The sequence below is a fragment of the Camelina sativa genome, chromosome 18 (assembly GCF_000633955.1).
Source record: "Camelina sativa cultivar DH55 chromosome 18, Cs, whole genome shotgun sequence".
Lineage (NCBI taxonomy): Eukaryota > Viridiplantae > Streptophyta > Magnoliopsida > Brassicales > Brassicaceae > Camelina > Camelina sativa.
This window is the reverse complement of record NC_025702.1, coordinates 13,733,589-13,756,148: the sequence shown is the minus strand read 5'-3', so window position 1 is coordinate 13,756,148 and position 22,560 is coordinate 13,733,589. Positions and strand designations below refer to the sequence as shown.

The 22,560-nt window shown below is 33.8% G+C and overlaps 4 protein-coding genes and 1 pseudogene across 6 annotated transcripts in view; 2 read left to right on the top strand and 3 right to left on the bottom strand.

Annotated features, from left to right (window-relative positions):
- The window catches only part of LOC104761493 (trafficking protein particle complex subunit 3-like), a 3,769-nt gene extending 2,223 nt beyond the window's left edge, over positions 1–1,546 (bottom strand). The window contains exons 1-4 of the mRNA XM_010484581.2: positions 1,415–1,546; positions 928–1,017; positions 585–682; positions 263–362 (exon numbers count right to left, since the gene is read on the bottom strand). Coding sequence (XP_010482883.1) covers positions 263–362; positions 585–682; positions 928–984 — 255 coding nt within the window. The 5' untranslated portion in view covers positions 985–1,017; positions 1,415–1,546. The remainder of the gene's footprint in view (positions 1–262; positions 363–584; positions 683–927; positions 1,018–1,414) is intronic.
- Positions 2,304–4,202, bottom strand: LOC104761491 (protein YIF1B). Of its 3 annotated transcripts, none has more exons than XM_019239879.1 (6): positions 3,909–4,201; positions 3,377–3,498; positions 3,197–3,295; positions 2,956–3,107; positions 2,691–2,857; positions 2,304–2,594 (listed from the first exon to the last, which is right to left on the bottom strand). In XM_019239879.1, exons 2-6 carry the CDS (start codon positions 3,494–3,496, stop codon positions 2,470–2,472), a joined length of 663 nt encoding a protein of 220 aa, XP_019095424.1. In that variant the 5' UTR covers positions 3,497–3,498; positions 3,909–4,201; the 3' UTR covers positions 2,304–2,469. The 3 variants fall into 3 exon arrangements, 2 of the variants coding, with proteins under 2 accessions (XP_019095424.1, XP_010482880.1); XR_002036387.1 differs by having other exon boundaries at positions 2,513–2,594; positions 2,691–2,795; positions 3,909–4,202; XM_010484578.2 differs by having other exon boundaries at positions 2,304–2,857; positions 3,909–4,200.
- Positions 8,549–12,207, top strand: LOC104761489 (autophagy-related protein 18f-like). The gene is made up of 7 exons (XM_010484577.1): positions 8,549–9,355; positions 9,475–9,909; positions 9,994–10,374; positions 10,468–10,698; positions 10,778–11,494; positions 11,576–11,748; positions 11,846–12,207. Exons 1-7 carry the CDS (start codon positions 9,164–9,166, stop codon positions 11,958–11,960), a joined length of 2,244 nt encoding a protein of 747 aa, XP_010482879.1. The 5' UTR covers positions 8,549–9,163; the 3' UTR covers positions 11,961–12,207.
- LOC104763459 lies at positions 12,863–14,143 on the bottom strand (annotated as a pseudogene).
- The window catches only part of LOC104761486 (probable galacturonosyltransferase 12), a 3,557-nt gene continuing 2,013 nt past the window's right edge, over positions 21,017–22,560 (top strand). The window contains exons 1-3 of the mRNA XM_010484575.1: positions 21,017–21,294; positions 21,639–21,694; positions 21,798–22,547. Of these exons, the coding sequence (XP_010482877.1) occupies positions 21,081–21,294; positions 21,639–21,694; positions 21,798–22,547 (1,020 nt within the window). The 5' untranslated portion in view covers positions 21,017–21,080. The remainder of the gene's footprint in view (positions 21,295–21,638; positions 21,695–21,797; positions 22,548–22,560) is intronic.

The following is a 22,560-nucleotide window of genomic DNA, read 5'->3' as shown; positions in this document are numbered from 1 at the left end:
CTGCAGCAAGTCCCATCCGCGTCCCAGCTTGACACTGATGCAGTCACCCCTAAGAACATCTTGAAACCCACCTGTGTAATTAATAAGGTAAAGCCTGTTACTGCTTCTCAATATCATAATACCAAAGGAGATTATACTTATGCTCTAGTTTGATATATAAGGTTTATCTATAGTGTAATTTCACGCTGTTTGACGCCCAGGGAGACACTTCAAAACAGTAAAATCATGATACTAAACACGTAAGTCAGTGGAAATGGCATACCTTGGCAATCATTTCAGCAGTTTCCTTAAAGTCAACGCATCTGGAAACACCAGATTTGGCTAGAAACTCATCAATAAGTCGGATTCCAATGTTGTAGCCCCTGCAGAATAAACAGAAAGCTATTGATAAAGTTGTAAATAATCGAACACTCAACAGTATGAACAAGAAAGTCGAAAGCTTTATTCGTCTCAGCCATGGCACATAATTAGAATTATATATGAACAAAAGAACTAAAGTCATAAATGCAGCAAACATCAAACACAAGAATGAAAAATACAAACTTTCAAGGGCCAGTCTGCAGAAAGCGTAGAAGAAGAATTACATTTGATCAAGCTGTTTGTTAACTTCCTCGACTTCTTCCAGGTCAGTAAGCAACTGACGCACAATTGCACCATAGGTCAACGTGAACAACTCAGCATTCTACAAATACATCAGATTCCAAAAAAGAGATCAAACACTATCTCCATAACAAAAGATTCGGAATTGGCTTCAAGGTTTACTTCTCAAACCCTTACACAACTTACAACAACAAAGAAAAAGGATTATCCTATGAAATGAAGCATATACCAAATTCCAAATTCTATGAATCAGAGGCAAAGATAAAATCAAAAGAAACAGAGAGAAAACAAAAAAGAAAAGGAGAAAACTTTGAAATCTAAACTTACCACACGATCAATGCTAGAGAAGATCGCATCACCGGATCGAGGACCAACCGGAGCCATCTCCCAATTTCTCGAAATGGCTGACTATTTTTTCTACATTAGATCCATATAGAAAAGTAAACTTCATCAGAACAGTACAAGGATTCAACTTGATCAGATCAGAGATAAGCTGTAGAAACAAAAGAAGCCAAAAACATTCACTCTTTAGGATTAAACTTAAGAACCAAAATGGGATTGAATAAGACCAACAAGGTTAATATCAGGTAGATCTACTAACAGAAGAGAGTGGCTGGCTTATANATAAATGGAGTTGCACTTGACCCTTTTGTTTCGATTGAAACAACCAACCCCCAACAAAATTATCAATCACAAAGAAAAGATAAATAAAACAAATTCGTAAATTAAAGAATGGTCGCCGCGGGATGCAGATCAATTAACGATCTAAGAAGCATCAAATTAAAAATGGGATGAGAGAAAAATCCAATCTTACCCACTGATGATGATCCCTAAGTAAAGCAAAAAAAAAAAAAAAAAAAAAAAAAAAAACNAAAAAAAAAAAAAAAAAAAAAAAAAAGCTAAAGAGAAGTTTTTGGCGATGGCAGAGGCCAGAGAGAGAGAGAGAGTATTTGCTCGATCGCAAAAAAATTGTTTTCCATTGTGTATAAATATATGGGCCGAAACCCATTGGACTTTTCACACTATAGTAAAAAGAACAAGAAGGCTTTGGTTGTTTAACTATATGTCTATATTATATTGTAATTTTAACTTATTGAGCACTCTGACAGTCTGACTATTTTTTTTTTGGTCAACAGCACTCTGACTTCTTATGTGTAATTTTTTTAACTTATTGCAATTGTTTTTTTTTTTTTTTTACTTTTTCAACTCTATTCGGTCGAAAAAATTACAATACCGTGTGTTGCTCATGTATGTTAACATTTTTGAAATACATTTTGTGTCTTAAGAGATGGAAGAGAGCATGAGTTCAAAATCAGTTTAAACTCCGTAAGTCATCTACTATCCTAGTGACATATTTGCTTTAGAGCATGTTTATAGGGAGATCAGTTTAGGGTGTTCTTAGAGTATAAATATTGTGAAAATAATGTAAGATCAGTAGTTAAGAACTTTTGTTAAAAAGTTAGTTATTGGAAGAACATGTTTAAGATCTTAATATTTAATAATATAATATTCTTATAGAAATTTAAGAATGTTTAATAAATACATAGATTAATGTTTAATAAAAAATTTAAGAATGTTTAATACTATTTAATAATATAATATTTATTAATATTTTTAAACTTCATGTACTTGTTCGGTTCTCATCATGGTAGAAATGTAGTATATGAAAAATGACATTCAAAAAAGAAGATAAAAAAGAGAGATATGTATTTGAGATAAAACTTTTTCTTTCACCATATTGATGTTTGACATACAGAGAAGTCTACACCAAAAAAAACCTCAACTACCATATCTCCATCAGGAGGACATTCCAAATCCTGCTACATAACCTCCGAGGTGTTTTTCCCAACCACGTAAACGTAATGCATTTCAAAAGAGCCAATTCACACTAATGTTACCAAGCCAGATCAGAAGAGGAAACTGGGCTAAAGCTACAAAGATCAAGAGGTAGTGATGCCTGCTTGAGTCATAACTCCTAGCTTCCGCAAAGAGAACTCGCTTCATTGTCTTCACTAAGAACACCCCGGTGCATAAGCAGGTCCATGGAATCAAAACATAGTAAGAATATCCCCAGATTATCTTGCCAAGAACAGCTAGACAAAGGCCCGTGAAAGTATAGCCTGCATATGCCACAATATCCAAGAGGGGTGCTTCTCCGCTACCCAGTGAAAGCAATGATATCTTCAGCAGCATGACTTGCAAAAACCAGCCAACCATTCCTTTCACAAAAAGCCAATTCAGAGCTTCTGGAGAAAACCTACCAAAATTAAGATTCACCACAAGGATCAAAAGGTTGAACAAATGCAATCTAAAAGACATAAACAGGAATAGATACAAAATAAATAAAGAACTTACTTCCCATAGAGTCCTAGTGACAAACCAGCAAGAACAACGTAGGTTCCAAATGCCATAAGCGGAATGTATAAGTCTGGTGCATTTATATCGTATATCGGAGGCTTGTATGAAAGTCTTCCCCCAACTGGTTCTGAAATTCTAGTCCAGTGTCCCTGCGGTTGCAGCAAAACTCATATATGAGAATAATCCCAAATACAAAGCAAAAAAAAAAAAACCATAATATAAAAAGGTTGAGTCTTACCCTGTGAAGGAATGGAAATAGAACAATCTTCAATTTGTTCCTCACATATTGGTCATTCACTTGAAAATAGTATTGGGGATCGGAGAAGTAACGACTTATCTGTTTATATATCAACCGGTTAAAACAAACGAAACACCCTGTATAGGAGAAAATCAAAGAGAGAGAAGAGGAGTTACTTACGTTGCTCTGCACATACTCAGAGGGGCTAGGCTGAGGAATAGCCGGATGCATTGGCATCCCAGGCTGAGGAATTCCCTGATGCATTGGCATCCCAGGCTGAGGTCCCATGTTATTATACATCTCTGGCAATTTAAACAAAACCAACACAAAGAGCTTACCGTTAGTAAACTACAAAGTCCCTTAACAAGTCCAAAACCATCAAACGTTTGCCCCAATGTAACTCAACCATGAATTTATATATTTTCTTTCTATCTATTGATCGAAATCATAACAACTTCACAGAGTTCGCTAAGCAAACCAGAGAATATACTACATTACTAATTTAGGGTTTTCCGATTTCATCCCTGACTAAACATACGCACATAATCCAGATTCCGGCCATGGGAAACGCAATTATTCGACAAGAAATCGCGAGAAAACTCCATTATTTGAACCGGACAAAATCGAAGATAAACAAAAAAGGAAACACAGAAAGAAATTGTAACAAGAAAGATCAATCAGCAATTAGTAAGAAGGAAACATAAACGCAGACCTGAAAGCAACTGTGAAGGAGCTAAAAGATAGATCTATCGCTTTTTTGCTTTCTCAGGTTGATTTGATCAGTTAGTCGGCGCGAAGTTCCGGTGGACACGAGGAAACGAGGAGACGAGGAGACGAGGAGACGAGGAGATCGGTCGCCTTCGTGTTTCAATGGCCGGACAGAGGAGACGACGGTGATGGGAACACAAATCTCTCGCCGTTTCGCATTGTCGTCGTTTGCGAGAGAAAAAGAAAAGATTATGAATAAAATGAAACCAATCTTTCTTTCAGAGCGTGACACGTCACACTTAAGATCAACAGAAGAACTGATCTTATTCAAGATCAATTGGGGCGATCTTATGGGTACTGTTCAATTAATTTTAATTTTAAAAGCCCTAAGATCACCCCATCATGTGATGCCCCGATAAATATGGCCTTAGATAGTGAAACTTATTATTGTCCCCTATTTCTTGTTTAATTTGTTGCTTTCACATTGGACTTAAATGGAGGATATAATTATCAGAAACAATACGCATGCATGCAGGTGCAACCACGGCTGGTTCCGGTGCGCCAATATGATCCATTTGATCCAAGGTGTTACATATTTGCGGGGTTTATCTTTGCGTCTCTTTCTAAGCCAAAGATTGATGATTCTTCTGACGCCATATGTGATTGTGCTTTGAAACGGAGGCCCGTAAAAGCTGCTGAAGAGATTATCATCATTTCACAGGTTTGCTTCTTTTTTTTTTACCCAATCTAATTTAAAAAATCTAAAATATCTTAGGAGATGAGGGGATATATATAACTTGAACTATCATTGTCCTTCTCTTGTGTCCTATTTCTTTGGCCATGAAAGCCTTAACCTAGATTAATTATAGTTTGATTTTCCACTTTCAAATTATATGCATGAAAACAAAAATTAATTATCTGTAGTTAATCTTGCATCAAGTTTTTTTTTTTCTCTTATTTTTGGTGTAGGTGTTAAAGGATGCCATCAACGTCGGATACTATAGTTTCAAAAAATTGCAGGTGAGTCATTTATTGCTTATTTTCAAATAAAATGTTGTCCCAAAGACATTGATCGTCATGCGTGTCTTTGAGATTCAGAGGTATAGAAGTTTTGATAATTCTTATCCGATTAGTTTTGATAATTACTACTATTTATGGTGTAAACAGGTGAAGAAGGTGAACGGAGAGGAAGTGTTGAATCTGGATCACCTACGTAGACGCATCGAAAAATGTCGCACCGAAGTTCTGAGGTTGGACTTAGAAAAGGGAAAGGTTATAATCTTGCGCAATAAATCTGCACGCGAAGAAAATTTGTTGATCTTGAAACGTCATAGAATACCATCGAGCATGTCCTAGAACCCTTTACTCAAATACTTTTCTTGGGTGTTATCTGTGTCCTATTAGAGAATCCATATAAAGCCCAAAGTATTGTCTTCTAAATAAGTCCAAAAGCTCATGTAAAGACCACCTTCAATGGTAAAAACCCCTCATGGGTTATTACCATTATGTTAAACATAAATTTTGGAAAAAATTTCCTCCTCAATGGTAGAAACCTACTTGGGGTTTTTAAGAATAAATACAAATATACAAAAAGAAACAAAAGGAGATGCTATCTTCAAAGGTTGCACATACAAGAATACAAAAAGAACAGAAACTCATTCGCTTGTACTCATGGACTTGTTGGTGTCAATGTGTCATCCAAAGGCTGATTCTGTTTGAAAGTGCTTGTACTTGAGCCGTTGCTCTTTGAGTCTTTGTTTTTGCTTCTTCAGTTTCCACCTGCAAAATCACAAATTACGGAGAGAGAGAGAATCACATAATTAGGGAGTTTTACTGTGTCCTATTTCTTTGGCCATGAAAGCTTTGCCTAGCTTAATTAATTTGAGTTTCAACTTTCAAATATATGCATGATATGAAAACAAACCTTTGCATGGTAGGACAAAGAAGAAGCAAATGTAATAACAACACACGTTATTCGATTGATTTAATTTGGGAAATATAGCTACTGGAACCTTTTAAATGTTGTGCAACAAAGATTGGGATCCCTTATTTCTAGAGTGTTGATTGTAGTATTTGATCCAAGAAACTGTTATAGTCCGCAAAACAATTTTGTTAATTTATATATATTCATCCTCAACGGAAAGACGACTAAAACAATTCTTTTAATCATAGAAATGCAAAATCATGAACTTAGTAGCTGGTCTTTGTTATAACTATTTTTTATTTTCGTACTATTAATTATAATTCATTTTTCTCTATCTTTTAACACTCATTTTCATATATATTTTTTTTAATTTAAATCGTGTCGTTAAAGATAATTAGAGATTAACACTGATATGTACATATGTGTACGTACATGGTAATAAATTATATACTTTTGTGTACGTATATATATTAAAATTTACATGGTAAACATTCAAATCATGTATGAACGATCTTTGTATACATCAAATGTTGAGTTAATATATACATCGGATATTGAGTTATTTATAATCTATGTAATCGGAAACAATGCTATATATAATACGAGAAATTTTAAGAAAAAAAAAAGTGAACGTACATGAGTTCAATGTATATTGAGATTGTGTACGTACACGAGTTTAATGTATATTGAGATTGTGTACGTACACATGTTCAATGTATATTGAGATCTTGTACATGAGACGGAAGTAAAATTAGTATGACATGAAAGACATTGTATGTTTGAAGGGGTTATATACGCTTAAGTTAATATGTACCTATATGGTTTTTTAGGGTTTAATTGTTAGGGGTTGTGTAGGGACTATGTACGTTTAAGTTAAGATGATCTTTTACATATACGGGTTGTTTAGAGAGTATGTAAGTTTAAGTCAATATGACTATGTACGTACATGGCTTAAAGTAATTTTTAGGTTTCGTTTAGGGGGTGTGTATATTTAAGCCAATATCATGTATGTAAATGATTTATGGTTTAAGTTTTAGGGATTTTGTACATTGAAATCAATATGATTGTGTACGTATACAATTTAGGGTTTAATTTCCAGCATTTGTCAAACTTGTATATGATATCATGTACTTTTGTGAGGTTTAAAGCTTTTTTCTCTTCATTTGTTATTTAATAAGCATGTCTAATCATATTTGTATTTCACTTGTCATTTTAGGTGCTTTGCGTGGAGTTTTAGAGTTTAGAATGAGTTTAAAAACAGAGCTAAAGAAGTTGGGAGTTTAAAAACAAAACAAAAAAAAATATATTACAAATAACCAACCAATTACTATTATTATATGTATACCATAATAGTATTGTCATATATACATATACAGTAAGTGCAACAATGAGAAATTAGGATACATACACGAGTGATTGTTTACGTGAGGGACTCAACATCACGTTCTCTCTCATTTCAAAGTTACAAATAGTAACTATTTTATTTTAATATTTTTTTATAAACGAACTAGAAAATTAATTAAGTTATCCCTTATTTTATACTTTATGTATTTTATTCTCGTGTTATCGTATACAACCTTTGTAAAACTAAAACATATGTATTGTGTACATATTTACTACAATATAAATTTTGTGTTGGCTGTGAACATGTATATTTGGATATATACTCCATAATATTATATAATCTAATAGACGTACACATAATCAATATTGCATGCAAATGAGCAAAGGAGCGGTCAAATAGGTACTGCACCACCTCAATGACACACAAGAATCTGAATCTAACCTTGGGAATCATTTCACTGATATCTTTGAGGTAAACACAACTTGATGGGTAAATGCCTTCAAGTTGTGGAACTCGAACCACAACGAACGTGAAGCAGAGACATGATACATGAATTAAAAGATCTTAAGGGAAAAGCAAGAAATGGTGATGTTTTACATCTTCCCCACCCAAAACCGTACATTAAAACACAGGAAGTTACTTGGTAGCCAAGTTTTCATTTTAGTTATGGTCAGACGCAATCTTAATAATTAGATCTCAGTTTAATTACGGTCAAAACCTCCATTTGTGGGCCTAACTCCAATCTCAAAACGCAATGTATTCGGATCAGTTTATGAGTTAGTGACCGGTCTAATTAAACCAAACATATATAACTCAACCGAGTTAAACCAAATTTGTTTATATAAAACCAATGAACTATTAGTATTATAGAAGAAAAAAAACATTTAAAAAAATACTATAAAATAACGTTCATCATTCCTCATCTAAGACCAGCGCACGTCACAAGGAAAATAAAAATAAAAAAGACTAACGCACGTCGTCGTAATTACGGTGAATTTAATTGGTTTAGAGTTTATAAATGTGAACATTAGTTAAACACGGTTCGTTATAAACGATAATAAACTTTCATATTTTCTTTGCTAACCGATAATTAACTATATATTAAAATCAATTAAAACTTCAACTAAATATTTAGATTTGTTTGGTTTACTTAGTATAATATAAGTAGTATCAAAGTATATAACCAACAAAACAACCAGACATTCCCAAATTAATTAATTAAAATTAAGAGAAAGAGACGTGGAAGGTGAGAGTCTCTTTCTTCATTCTCTGTAGTTAAATTACAAAGACGATACGTAAAAGAAACAACTTAATCCAATTTTTTTTTGCCCCAAATTAAAAATATATATATAAATAATGAATCGAAAAAAATCGTAAATGAAGGTTTGAAACAGCAGCTTTCGTCTCTTAAGTAAAGAAGGTCTCTCTCTCTCTCTCTGTCTGTCGCTCTTATCCTCAAAATATTTTCTCCCTTTTCTTGTTCTTAAGCGTTTCCAAAGTCTTAATCAAAGATTACTCCTTCGATACGACGCTTCTCATTCTTTTTTTTTTTTTTTAATCTCTTTTAATTCTTTTACAATTTTACTGTTGCTTTCGTTTCTTCGATTTTTTCAATCGTTGATTTTGATTCTTTCGTCTGGGTTTTTGTAAAAATTCGATCTTTTTTGTTTGTTTGTTTCTTCGATTGTGTGTTTCTGGCTTCGTGACAACTTGAAGAAGAAGCAAAAAATTCGAGTTTGCGTGTCTCTTTTTTTCAAGATTCTAATCAAAATTTTGTTAAATTTAGCTACTTTTTCTTGGGAGATTTTTTTTTTTGAAAAAAGTTGCAATTTTTATCTTCTCCCCCGTTTTTCTCGGAGATTCATTTTTGTTTTCTTGGGAAAAATCTCAGGCGTAGATATAGAAAAAATCGAAACTTTAGTTTTTGATTCGGAGAGGGCTTTTAAAAAGATCAAAGCTTTTTGATACTAAAAAGAGTTTCTCCAACATTATGAGGAAGAACGGCGACGGTTCTTCTCCCAAGTCTCCGGACGGGGGAGTTGTGTCACGATCAGCTCGTAGCTCTTTTCGTGCTTTGTCTAATTGCCTTCGGGTGATTTCATCTGGTGCTTCTACGGTTGCTCGTTCCGCTGTTTCTGCTGCTTCTTCCGCCGTCAGGGACGTTGATTCTCATCACGATCAGGTACTGTTTCAATTTGGAATCTTTCTTTACCTTAAAAGAGCCATCTTTAGGTTTGTTGTAAGTGTTTGATCGGTCTTGGTTGGCGAATTTTGAATCTTTTTTTTTTTGATTGGAAATAGGTACTATGGGCGGGGTTTGATAAGCTAGAGAAAGAGGATGGTGATGCTCGAAGAGTTCTTCTACTAGCATTTCAGTCTGGGTTTCAAGTTTGGGATGTTGAAGATACTGAGAATGTTCACGTTATTGTTTCTGCACATGATGGTCAAGCATCTTTTATGCAAATGCTACCCAATCCATTAAACTCTGGAGTGTTAGATGACAGGTTCTATGAGAGCCGTCCGCTTTTGGCTGTGTGTGGTGACAGTTCTTGGGAGGATAAGTCAAGTAAACAGATCAGTTCTGAGGATCCCGGAAGTGAAACCGTTGTTATTCCTACTAATGTCTATGTCTACTCGTTAAAGTCTCAGTCTTATGTGCAAACTTTGAAATTCCGGTCTACCGTCTACTCGGTTAGATGCAGTTCTCGGATTGTAGCTGTTCTACAAGTAGCTCAGGTTCGAATGTCATATTGTTGTCACTTTTGCTCTTTGTGATTTTGTCTGTTCTGAAACTAACAATGTGAACATATGTATTTGCAGATACATTGCTTTGATGCTTCAACATTGGAAATGGACTACACGATTGTCACTAACTCCATTGTGTGTGGCTCCTTGGGTGTTGGATATGGCCCTCTTGCTGTTGGTCCACGATGGATTGCGTATAGCGGAAGTCGTATTGCTGACTCAAGTTCTGCAATTTTCACTTCAGAACTTCTCTCACTGTCCTCATCACCCAGTGTTGCACAATTTGCCAGAGAATCGAGTAAGCAGCTCGCCTCTGGGATAGTAAATCTTGGAGACAAAGGGTACAAGTCATTGTCTCGATACTGTTCAGAGGTTCTGCCTAATCCATATATTCCTGGTTTGAAAAGCATTGGAGTTGTTAATGAAAATGTGCCAGATGCAGATAGCATAGGAATGGTAATACTCAAAATCTTCCTCAAGTTGTTTTGCTCTCAAGTTGATTTTCAATTGGTGTATGCTCTCATGTTGATTTTCTTGGTATGTGTGCAGGTTATTGTCAAAAATATCACAAACAAAAGCGTCATAACACAGTTTAAGGCACACAAAAGTCCAATATCAGCTTTGTGCTTTGATCCAAGCGGCATGCTTTTGGTGTCTGCTTCGATTCAGGGGCACAATATTAACGTCTTTAGAATATTGCCAACAGTCTCTACTAGCAGGGATGGGAACACAAAGACTTTTGCCCATCTGTTCAGGCTTCAACGCGGTTTTACTAATGCGGTAAGCAGAGCCCTTCTTCACCTACACATGTGGAAACTTTTGGTGCTTTTGTTTAACCTTAACTGCGATTTTTTTTTAGGTGATACAAGACATCTGTTTCAGCAATGATAGCAATTTGATAGTGGTTAGCTCTTCAAGAGGGACAAGTCATCTGTTTGAGATTAATTCTGAGACAGAGGGAGAGTCTCCGGTTCCTTTATCTGCAATCAATAGGATAAGAAGCAAAAACAGCAGCGGATGGATTGGAACAATGAGTGATGCAGCATCTGCAGCAGCTGGAATGGTTGGAGGCTCTGTTCCGGGTGCAATCACATCCTCTTTCTGTTATTCCGATGAAAAGAGTAACAATAACTACTATGGTTCTCCTGTTGATTTTTGCTCCAAGACGAATCTTCTGGTTTTTGCTCCTTCTGGATGTCTGACACAGTATGCGTTACGTGAGCATTCGGTTGGTGTTGGTCATGAGAATATGGCGATGACAGGGTTTGATTTTGAGTCTGGTTTAGAGACTGAAGGAAAACTAGCGGTAGATCCAATAAGAAGGTGGTCCATGATCCAAAACCAATCTAGGAGGGAGACGCAAGATCACCACAGTGACATATATGGAGGTGGAACATCAGTGGACTCTAAAAGTAAAGTGTTTCCGGAGGTTGTTAGAAAACAGAGCGTTGAGGAATCTTGGAAAGTAACTAAGAAAGGAACAACCCGTGTGGAGGATCAGCGCCATTTGTTCATATTTGAAGCAGAGTTGCAAATGCATCTGCAGACTCAGCTACCGTTATGGGCAAGGCGAAAAGTATATGTTTCCTTCTTATCCTATTGCTAATAATGTGTTGTTTGGATGACCTCTTATACTTTTGTATTTTGCACAAAACAGTTTAGGTTTCAAGAACTGGTATTGAATCGGGGTGGAGAGATTAGTAGTGGTGAAGGAGGAGGGGAGATGGAGATTGAAGGCATCCAAACTCGAACAATTGAAGCAAGAACAAGAGATTTGGTTCCAGTCTGGGGATATCTCCAATCTCCAAGATCCGAACAAGTGGTAAACGAGTAAGTTTTCTGAATCTGATTATGCTCAACACTTTATTTAAAAGTTGTTGTCTTTGTCTCTGTCTCACTTTCTTGGCACTGATATTATGATAAACAGATCAATGCAGAGTCAAAGGAACACTACAGAAGGTGACAAAGTGACTCCTCTGGAGGGTCATGGAACAGAGACTGATCTCGGGGCTGTACATAGCGAAGAAGAGGAAATGGATTAGTAGAAGAAGGTGATGTTGCTCTTGGTTCATTTTTTTTTCCACACAAACTCAGGCTACGACTACAGAACAGAAGAAGAACACACACAAAAATAACTCTGGAAAATTGTATAGAAAAGAAAAAGGGAAATTGACATATCTTTTTAGGATGTAAATAGCTTTATTACTCTTTTTTTTTTCTCTTACAGAATATTATTAGCCCCATTGATCTTAGGATGTTAAACGTAATAAAAAATAAACAAGTTCTTTACTTTTTTTTTTGGGAAAAAAACCCAAAATTTTCCCAAAAAAATACGCCGTCCATTTTTTTTTTTGCTTTTAACTCCTCTAGTTATTAAATTTCTCAAAAAATACTTGGTTTAACTTCCGTTGTCTTTAAAAACCTTCATTTTATTAATAACGGTAGATCCATATTTACGACATAACGACTGTTAACTCTAATGATGAAAATGTTAACCATGGTTAAACTATAACCGCACGTGGAGAACTAAATACATTGTGTTGCCCTCTTTTTCTTCTTTTTTCATATATCTTACATATGTGATTTTTACTTTTAGTTAATTGTTGTTTTTAATAAAATCCTTTTATGATGTTTGTTACTTTAGTTTGTCTCTGAAGTTATTAATATTTTAAACGTAGTCATCTCACGGAAGAAGGGAAGAAAACATGAGAAAGACATTCATTTACGTGCAAGTGTTTATTTCGCAATTTGTAAAGAGAGAGAGCAGTTAAAAAGAGTAGAATTAAGAACATGGGATAAAAAATAAAAATAAAAATCAAAAACAGAAATATTCTATAGAAATATATTGGAGGAGGTTTGTTGCAGACAAATGCAAAAAAAAACAAAACTAAGTATCTCTTTCTTTCCTTTTGCGAGATTGGTTGAGTTGCACTAAACTCGGAAAATAAGAAGAAGAGCACACAAGTGGAGGAGAATAAATTTGTGAAGTATTATCCCGCATATAGGGAACTTCTCCGAGACTCACAAATTTAAAGTATCCACCTTCTCCAATGATAACAGAATATGTGTGGTACCGAACGGTCTTGGTTGTTTGATATAAGCCACCGTCGAAAATCACAACGAATTTCTCTTCCTCGTCAAGGAAGAAACTCCCAGCTTGACTAACATAAAAACTAAAAGGGCTGAGTTCAAATGGTCTAGTTTCCACCGTCAAAAACTTGCTCCAAGAAAGAGTGTTGGGCTCAATGCTCGTCGTAATTAACCCAAATATGTAATATGCGAGAATTCTTCTCTTTTCGTTCTTGATATAGCACCGCGAGCTGCTCTTCTTTAAAAGATGAGAGGACCACAATCTCACTGATCTTAGAGCGAAATGGAAGAGGCAGATGCGGTCCGAATCTCTCTCTTGTAAAATCAAAACAAAGTAAGAAATCTTCATAACACAATATCTCCATATTTCCACTAGGCAATCTTCTTATTTTGCTAGACAAGTTAGGTGCTATTTTATATCCACGGGGAGGCGCAACGTAATGTCCTAATTTCTCTTGAGCGTAAAAGTAAGAATTTCCCTTCAAAGACACGCCGCGTTGGTAATCTTGTATATGCCAGTTAGAAGTGACGTCGAGAACCCTCCATGAATGAGAGTTGAAGTCGTAAAGTTCGTACCCGAAATTGTCCTTGTCTTCAAAAGGGCGACTATCCATGAACTTCAAGATTTTGTGGTTACGGTTGATATCGTATCCTAGAGCATACGTGTCCAGTGTGTGGAATTTTGTTCTAGGTTCGATCCACCTTGTTTGACCCAAATAGGGGTTCCACACCATGAGCCTTGAGTTGTCTTTGGCTACGCATAAAGATAAGCCATCGCAGTAAAGTATTTTAGCTATGTCGACTCCTTTAAGTAAGTCTACCTGCTTTATAGATAGATCAAGAAAGTCTTCGTCTTCCATGCTGTTGTTTTTGCGGCGGAGATGGAATCTCAGTGAACAAACCTTCGAATCCATCGCCACGAGCCTCAAAAACTGCTCCCTAGCCGCTCCTATACCCAAAACCCAATCTTTGGTTAAAGCTTTCCACAACGTGCAAGTGGATCGCCCGGTTCATATAGATGTTATGGGAATCTTGGTGAATATCAACCCTACTAGTTCTGGTGGAAGATCGCAAATCCTCGTCATTCTCCCAAGTGTAAGGGTTTCGCAAACGATGCAACAGATTATTTCTTTTATTAATTAGGGTTTGGTCTCCTTTTCATATGTTTTGATTTTGTGTGCGGACGTGACAACAAGTATGACAAGAAGAGCACACAAAAAATAACTCTCAAAAATTGTATAGAATAGAAAAAAAGGGAAATTGACATATCTTTTTAGGATGTATATATAGCTTTATTACTCTTATTTTTCTTACAGAATATTATTAGCCCCATTGATTCATGAACTATATAATCTTAGGATGTTTTAAACATAATAAAAATAAAAAGTTCTTTACATTTTTTGTTTGTAATCAAGTTTAGAAAGAAAAAACGATCTTAAAGTAATAAATAAATTTACAGCTGGTAAATTGACATAATCAATGAAAACAAAAACATAAGTCACCACCAAGAACGTACCTTTGAATATTATATATACAGTAAAACCTCTATAAATTAGACATTTTATTAATTTATAGTGATAAATTAATAATTTTTATTTTATAGTGTAAATTAACAATTATTAATTTATAGATATATTTTTAATTTTTTAAAAAAATTTTGAATTGAGATAATTTTAGTAAAATAAGATTAAAATTTCGGATGTTGTAAATTTTATGGTATTAGAATTGAATTTGAAATACTTAGAAACCATTATTGACAATAAATTATAAATACTATAGATAAATTCACTTATACACATGACGTACATAAATTCTAATTTATGAGTAAGAATATCAATTATCGTATTTTAATAGTCTATCAAATTATCAAAATGTAAATGATGTCTATTAAGAAATTGAAAACTTTAAAAAGTTTTAGCTATTTTTATGAAATTTTATAGAATAATTTATATTATTATAGTTTGAAGATACAACATAACAATTATTTTATAGATATGAGGTTTAGGAGTAGCATATATATATATATATATATGTATGTAAATTTACATGATTATTAATTTATAATATTAATGGGACCATATTTTACATGAAGATTTAAAAAAAATTATTATCTTATTATCTTATCGAATTTTGTTATTTTTACACTAGCCCAAATTGGAACTAGCAAAATTTATTAATTTATAGTGTTTATTAATTTATAGAGTATTAATTTATAGAGGTTTTACTGTAACTCTTAATAGAACATAATTAACTTTGAGATAAAATATTGTAGAATCCATAGTATAAATCTATCATCATCAGAAATTTTTGAAAGAAATTACCAACCTCCTCTATCTGCTCGTTTTCGGCCTTCATCTTTATCTCCTCCGTCGTGTCAGTCTTCGTCGTTCTCCTGAGATTTTTTTTTCTTTCTATTCTCAAGCAAAGCAAAATGCTTTGTTTTGTCGAGAATGTTCGAGAAGATATTTCTGAACATATAAATGGGCTTTATTATAAGAAGATAAAACTAACTCTTTAACTAGCCGTATAAATTTAATTGTTTGGTCAACCAGGTATATAGATTAGTATAGCCCTAATAAGAAAGGTGTTATATATAGAGAGATACAAGTAGTTTGCCAATCAAGGTAACTGACCATCATTTTTATATATTTACTTTTCTTTTGTTTTAACTTTCTGAAATATGCATGAATTAATTTGCATTGCCAAGCAAATGCCCCCATATTCTTCTGCTCTTTTGAAAATCAATAATTTTTTTTTTGTAAAACTGCATGTATAAGATCATTAAACATGTCATTAACTACATCATTTACATATATATATATATATATATATATATATATATATATATATAAATAACCTGTGAGCATATAAATTAAATTTAAATAATTTGGTTTCCTAGGTGATAAAGGTCTAATCTAAATAAAATGAAATCGGCATTTAAAACTAATCAATTTGTTTTTAGGCTCTTATTTAGGTTTTTAGCAAAAAAAAAAAGATCAAAATAAAATCTAAGAGCAAGTGCAGTGCAAGATTTTCAAAGAAGTTCTCATATAAATAAATCAATAAAATATTAAAAAGTAAGAGAGATATATAATTGATTTTCAAAAATGAAATATTGAGAAGAGTAATTTCTCAAAATACCACACTTAAGTAAAATATTAAATCATCAACACTAATACATGATTGAAATCAAATATTAAATCATCATCATCATCATCATAATAGTACATGATCGAAATCAAATACTAAATCATCATTTCATAATAATATTACGACACAAAACAAAATATACCAGATCTAAGAATAGTATAAATCCGTAGCATAATAAGAAATTACCAGATCTAAGAATTTGTAACATAATAAGAAATTAAATTACCAGATCTGGCCATAATCTCCTCCTTTACAGTCTTCTTCTCTTCCGTGTGAGTCTTCCTCTTCTCCGAGATTTTTTTTTTCTTTCTATTTTTAAGCAAAATGTTCAGTGACGTTTGTCGACAATGTTCCAGAAGATAAAGATATTTTCTGAACATATAAAACATCTAAATGTGCTCTATTATAAAACTAACCCATCTAAATGGGCTCTATTATAAAACTAACCCGTATGAGACTCTTTGTAAAATATGACATAGGCAGACGCGCACATGACTTCCGAAATCTCTATTGCTCAATCCACAAGTTGTCATCTATTTGTCTTACATTAATCCTTATCTCTTATTTGTCTGCTTTGGTTACTTGCAAAACTCATTCGTTCTCCTACTTTTTTTTTTTTTTAATTTAATGTTAAATTATATTCAAAATAAAAATAGCGTTGTTACAACTCAACTCGTGCGTCATGGGTTTGAAAAGAAAATTCTTAAAGAGGTTAATATTACAAAGAGAATGGGAAATGCAGTGTCATATTCTTGTTTTAAACCACACCTGAAGCCCCTCATCGAACCGCCGATCCCCTAAGCGCTGGATGGCCAGTAGTTGATCACGAACCTGTCTATCTATCCATTTGATTAATTCCCCGTCGTGTTAGGCCGTTGATCATCTCGCCGACCATTCCGTTCCCGCCATATTCTCCTACTTTTTTTCAGGTTACCTTATTGGAAAAAACCCTCAAAATGGAATTGGTTGAGCTGGTAATATTACATAATACTAAAAACCATCTAAAATACTCCCATCTTTATACATAAAGACTTCAAAACCTTGTGTTTGTTGATGAACAGGAATGCAGAGGAAAAAATTGGATGGGAAGAGATAGTGGATTCAAGATTTTAGATGGGAGATTTGATTTGTAAGAAGTGAATGAAGTTGCTGCGTCTGCTCAACTTAACTTATTGCAGGTCAAGCCCGCCGAAGATCCATGTCTTGTTCTTGCAAAGGTTAGTCTACAGATCCGTGTTACATCACACTTCGTACTTCTCATTCTGCATTATTCGTTAAGATAATAATGGCTTTGAATCTCAAGTTTTCTACCCGTGACAGCGAAAAGGAAAACACTTTATATATTTTTGTTGGAAACAATGAGATTGGAAGTTTAGTTGTTGTTCAATGATTTATGTGTGGTTTTGCCTTACAGCTCAAGCGTTGGGAACGAAAAGAATGCAACGCAAACAGTCTTCCGATTCTACACAAAATGCATGTCAAGTGTGGAGATACGGTCAAAGTTATATCTGGACGTGACAAGGGTAAAGTTGGAGAGGTTACTAAGATCTTCAGTGAAGATTCTTCACTCACAACAGAACCGAGAGGATGGAGAACCATATTCATAGTACTGCAAATTCTTCTTCATGTGGAATGTAACTTGCTTCGCCTTCACTTGTCGATTCTTCACATCAACTTTGTTCCCACACAGAACAATCGGAATGTTTTCACACATCCTGTTTAATAAATATCCAAATCCCACGTTACAATTTTGAGCTTTTCTTGTTAATGACAAGAAAATATGCAATTAATTAAAATGAAAGAAAAAAAATAAAATAAAATTCTTGTACCTGCAGAGAGATCACTGTACCATGTCCCAACGTTCTTGTATGTGATCTTTGCTGTGACATCAAACATAATTATGGCACAGTGACCATGGATGCTGCAAAAAAAAATTTATTAATGATTAATTGATTAGCTAAATCCAAATCAATATGGAATCTTTTCAATTCATATTCCTATTATCCACGCAGCTATAACAATCATGCCCTAATGTGCAAACAAGACAAGTAAGATTACACAACAATGTCATCTACAGAAATCATTAGACTACAAATCTAGGATTAATATTTGGATTGATCGGATCTGAGTCAATGTTTTGGTGCATAGTGATTGATTTAATGGAGGTGATTTTTAGCTATATGTATGTATTCTCTTAGTTGGGATGTCATATGTGTATACATTGTAATCGACCATATTTAGGTGTAGGTTTTTTTTCTAATATCATTTTTAGTCTTGAGAAGAAGATACAATACAAGTTCCAAAAATCAATCATTAAGCCCATAAAATCACTATCTGTTGTCTCTTGAAACTTATGATGGAATCAATACCATCCTAGACCAAAAAAACACAAGCTATGTATGTCGTTCTAACTTCTTAAACATACTCAACGATTATTTATTTATTTTACTTCGGATATGTCTCAATTCCTCTGATCTCATATTCTCAAAGATTCTTTTCTCGACTTTATGTGGATAAAGAGAGAGACTAGACAATTAGCATGAGCCATGAAACTCTCTTTTTCTAATTTCAACTGTAAAAAAAACACGACTTAGGTTACACCACCAAAATCAATTTGTTCATGATAAGAGAGCAATGTGGGAGAAATAGAGGCACGTGACAAGAACTAAAGAGGAGAATTTAGAGTATAAATAGAATTAGAGTAGGATTGTGAACTTTATCGTGTGTGATCATTGTGTAAATGTGTGTAACAAACCTGCGTGTTTGTTAGGGTTCAGAGCTGCGTCTCTGTTTAGAGGGTAAGAGAGTGAGAACTGTAACTCACAATCTTATCAGTTCAAAGGTTGAAATATATTGTGGAAACTCCCAAACCCAAAAAAAAGTAACAAAATGTTTGAAAATTTCGAGTTGCTTTCACCGTGATGTTCTCAGCAAACAAAAAAACAAAAACAAAAACAGAGTTGTTAGGCATCAAGTGAATCGTTTGTCCTTAATTAGCCGCTAACTCGACCAAATGAATCTTTAATTTTAATCACTGTTTCTTACTTATTAAAATATATATTTTATTGAGTATGTATGTAAGCATGGAAATGAAACAAAAATAGAGAAGAGAAAATACAGAAAATGGATACATTTTTAGAGTCTTACAGCTGTTACAATGCAAGACAGATTTCATTATGGTCATTGGTGGTACAGTAAAACCTCTATAAATTAATAATGTTGGGACTAAGACATTTTATTAATTTATAGTGATATTAATTTATCTATAAATTAATAATTATTATTTTATAGTGTAAATTAATAATTATTAATTTATTGATATATTTTTAATTGTTTATTTTTAAAAAAAATATGAATTGGAACAACTATAGCAAAATAAGATTAAACTTTCGGATGTTATAAATTTTATGGTTTAGGAATTGAACTTGTAATATTTAGAAAGCACTATTTACAATAAATTACAAATATTATAGACAAATTGACTTATACACATGAGACACATAAATTCAAATCTATGAATAATAATATCAATTCTCCTATTTTAATAATCTGTCAAATTATCAAATTGTAAATGATGCATATCTAAAAATTAAAACTTTAAATTTTAATTATTTGTATGACATGTTATAAAATATTTTAGAGATATTATTATAGGTTGAAAATACAACATTACAATTGTTCTATAGAATTGAGCTTTAGGAGAAACATACACTATTATATCAGTATATATATATATATATATATAAATTTACATAATTATTAATTTATGATATTATTGGGACCATATTTTATAAGGAGATTTCGAAAAAATTATTATCTTATTATCTTATCGAATATTGTTAATTTTTACACTGGCCCGACTTGGGACCAGCAAAATTTATTAATTTATAGTGTTTATTAATTTATAAAGTATTAATTTATAGAGGTTTTACTGTATGTCATAGAGACCGTTTAAAGACTTCTTTGTTTGGGAGGGGAAGAGTTAAAAAAATAATTTAAGAAAGAAAGGGTCGCAATCGAAATTAGAGAAGAAATTAGTCCTGAAAAAGAAAATTCTGAAGTTGAAGCTCCAATGTCTTTGTTCAAAGACTTTATTTAGATGTAAAGTTATGTCTTGTAACCACCAAACAGCTCCTTTTCATCTACACTCTCAATATTTTTTTAACATCTGGGCGATACATTTTTTGCCTTTGACTTGTCTTTTGTCTCTCCAACTTTCTCTCCTTCAACATGAAGCCAAATCCTAAATCAACATCCTCTCTAACCAAACCGACTTATATCGAAATGGACCAAATATAATCCGAATTACATGTAATCAATGAATCATATATATGTTGAAATTCCACGAATTTTCTAGGTTTAGTGATCGATCATAAAAAGTGGCATTCAATTAATTTTAAGAGTTTTGTGATTTGAACACTTAACCGAGTGGTATACCGAGTAAACCGAAGCTTTTCATAGTTCATACAAATACAAAAAGAATACCCTGAATCCAAAAGTACCAAAACGTGCCAACAAGAATCGGATACATAAACAAACAATTGATACCACCAGCTTGGAGAATGGAACCGAAAACCAAGTAGCATAACCGGAAAAAACCAAAGTATTCTAACAAATACAGAAGAAAACCGTAACATAGAACCGAGGTGTTTCGACTTGTAACAAACACACATGATGACACATATCATTTTCCGTACGTGAAACATCAGAGTTAAGTTTTTTTGTATCCCAAAAATATAAAATAAACATCAAGAGTTATGATCTGCCATTAATAACCTAAACACAAAGCAAGGTTAGGTAAATGACATGGACCCTTTTGAAATAAACCATACAATACATAACAACGTGAGATCCGGTTTCCTTCTTCGGACATCCAGAAAGAAAAGAAAGAAACTAAAACAGAGAGGAGAAACAGAGGAGAGATGCAATTGCATATATCTCCGAGCTTGAGACATGTGACAGTGGTCACAGGGAAAGGGTTGAGAGAGTTCATAAAAGTGAAGGTTGGTTCTAGAAAATTCTCTTATCAAATGATGTTTTATTCTTTGCTCTTCTTCACTTTTCTTCTCCGGTTCGTCTTCGTCCTCTCCACCGTTGATTCTATCGACGGCGAGCCCTCTCCTTGCTCATCTCTTGGTACGTTTCTATCATTTCTTTTTTTCTTCTATATCCGGAAATTATGTAAAAATAGTGAACTGTTGAATTCGTTAATAAAAAAACTATAGCTATATATTTTTACTGAATACACAATTTACTTATTTTATGTATATTACATGCACAATTGCGTCGAGCTGAGATACAAATATATATTATCCTTAACAAATAGAATAATCTAAACCAAGACAGTGGAATAATTTATAGAGATTTACGCTCAAAAGTGAATAATCCAAGAGCTGGTCGGTTTGTTTCAGCTCGATTTTGTAGTATTATGGTCAAGCTGAATAAGATATTTATAAGACATTTATCTTTGTAATTAACAGCTTGCTTGGGGAAGAGACTAAAGCCAAAACTTTTAGGAAGAAGGGTTGATTCTGGTGTAAGTCCTCTCTAACCTCAGTTTTAGATTAAAGAGCACATTTATACATTTACCGTGGTGAAACAGAGTGGTGAAAAGTAAACTATTTTTTGGTTATTTCTAGAATGTTCCGGAAGCTATGTACCAAGTTTTACAACAGCCTTTAAGCGAACAAGAACTCAAAGGAAGAACAGATATACCTCAAAGACTTGATGATTTCATGTCTGAAGTCAAAAGAAGCAAATCAGACGCAAGAGAATTTGCTCAAAAGCTAAAAGAAATGGTGACATTGATGGAACAAAGAACAAGAACGGCTAAGATCCAAGAGTATTTATATCGACACGTCGCATCAAGCAGCATACCTAAACAACTTCACTGTTTAGCTCTTAAACTAGCCAGCGAACATTCGATAAACGCAGCTGCGCGTCTCCAGCTTCCAGAAGCTGAGCTAGTCCCAACCTTAGTCGACAACAACTACTTTCACTTTGTCTTGGCTTCAGACAATATTCTTGCAGCTTCGGTTGTGGCCAAGTCTTTGGTTCAAAACGCTTTAAGACCTCATAAGGTCGTTCTTCACATCATAACGGATAGGAAAACTTACTTCCCAATGCAAGCTTGGTTCTCATTGCATCCTCTGTCTCCAGCAATAATTGAGGTCAAGGCTTTGCATCATTTTGATTGGTTATCGAAAGGGAAAGTTCCGGTTCTGGAAGCTATGGAGAAAGATCAAAGAGTGAGGTCTCAATTCAGAGGTGGATCATCGGTTATTGTGGCTAATAACAACGAGAATCCGGTTGTTGTTGCTGCTAAGTTACAAGCGCTTAGCCCAAAATACAACTCCTTGATGAACCACATCCGTATTCATCTACCAGAGGTAAGTTTGATCT

Excerpts from the sequence above, each read along its gene's own strand:
- LOC104761491 (XM_010484578.2), bottom strand. The coding sequence starts at position 3,496 with ATGTATAATAACATGGGACCTCAGCCTGGGATGCCAATGCATCAGGGA. Across the intron at positions 3,108-3,196 it reads TATTTCCATTCCTTCACAGG|GGACACTGGACTAGAATTTC; the intron begins GTAAGACTCAAC and ends CTGCAACCGCAG. Across the intron at positions 2,858-2,955 it reads TCACTAGGACTCTATGGGAA|GTTTTCTCCAGAAGCTCTGA; the intron begins GTAAGTTCTTTA and ends TAATTTTGGTAG.
- LOC104761489 (XM_010484577.1), top strand. The coding sequence starts at position 9,164 with ATGAGGAAGAACGGCGACGGTTCTTCTCCCAAGTCTCCGGACGGGGGA. Across the intron at positions 10,699-10,777 it reads AACGCGGTTTTACTAATGCG|GTGATACAAGACATCTGTTT; the intron begins GTAAGCAGAGCC and ends ATTTTTTTTTAG. Across the intron at positions 11,749-11,845 it reads TCCGAACAAGTGGTAAACGA|ATCAATGCAGAGTCAAAGGA; the intron begins GTAAGTTTTCTG and ends TATGATAAACAG.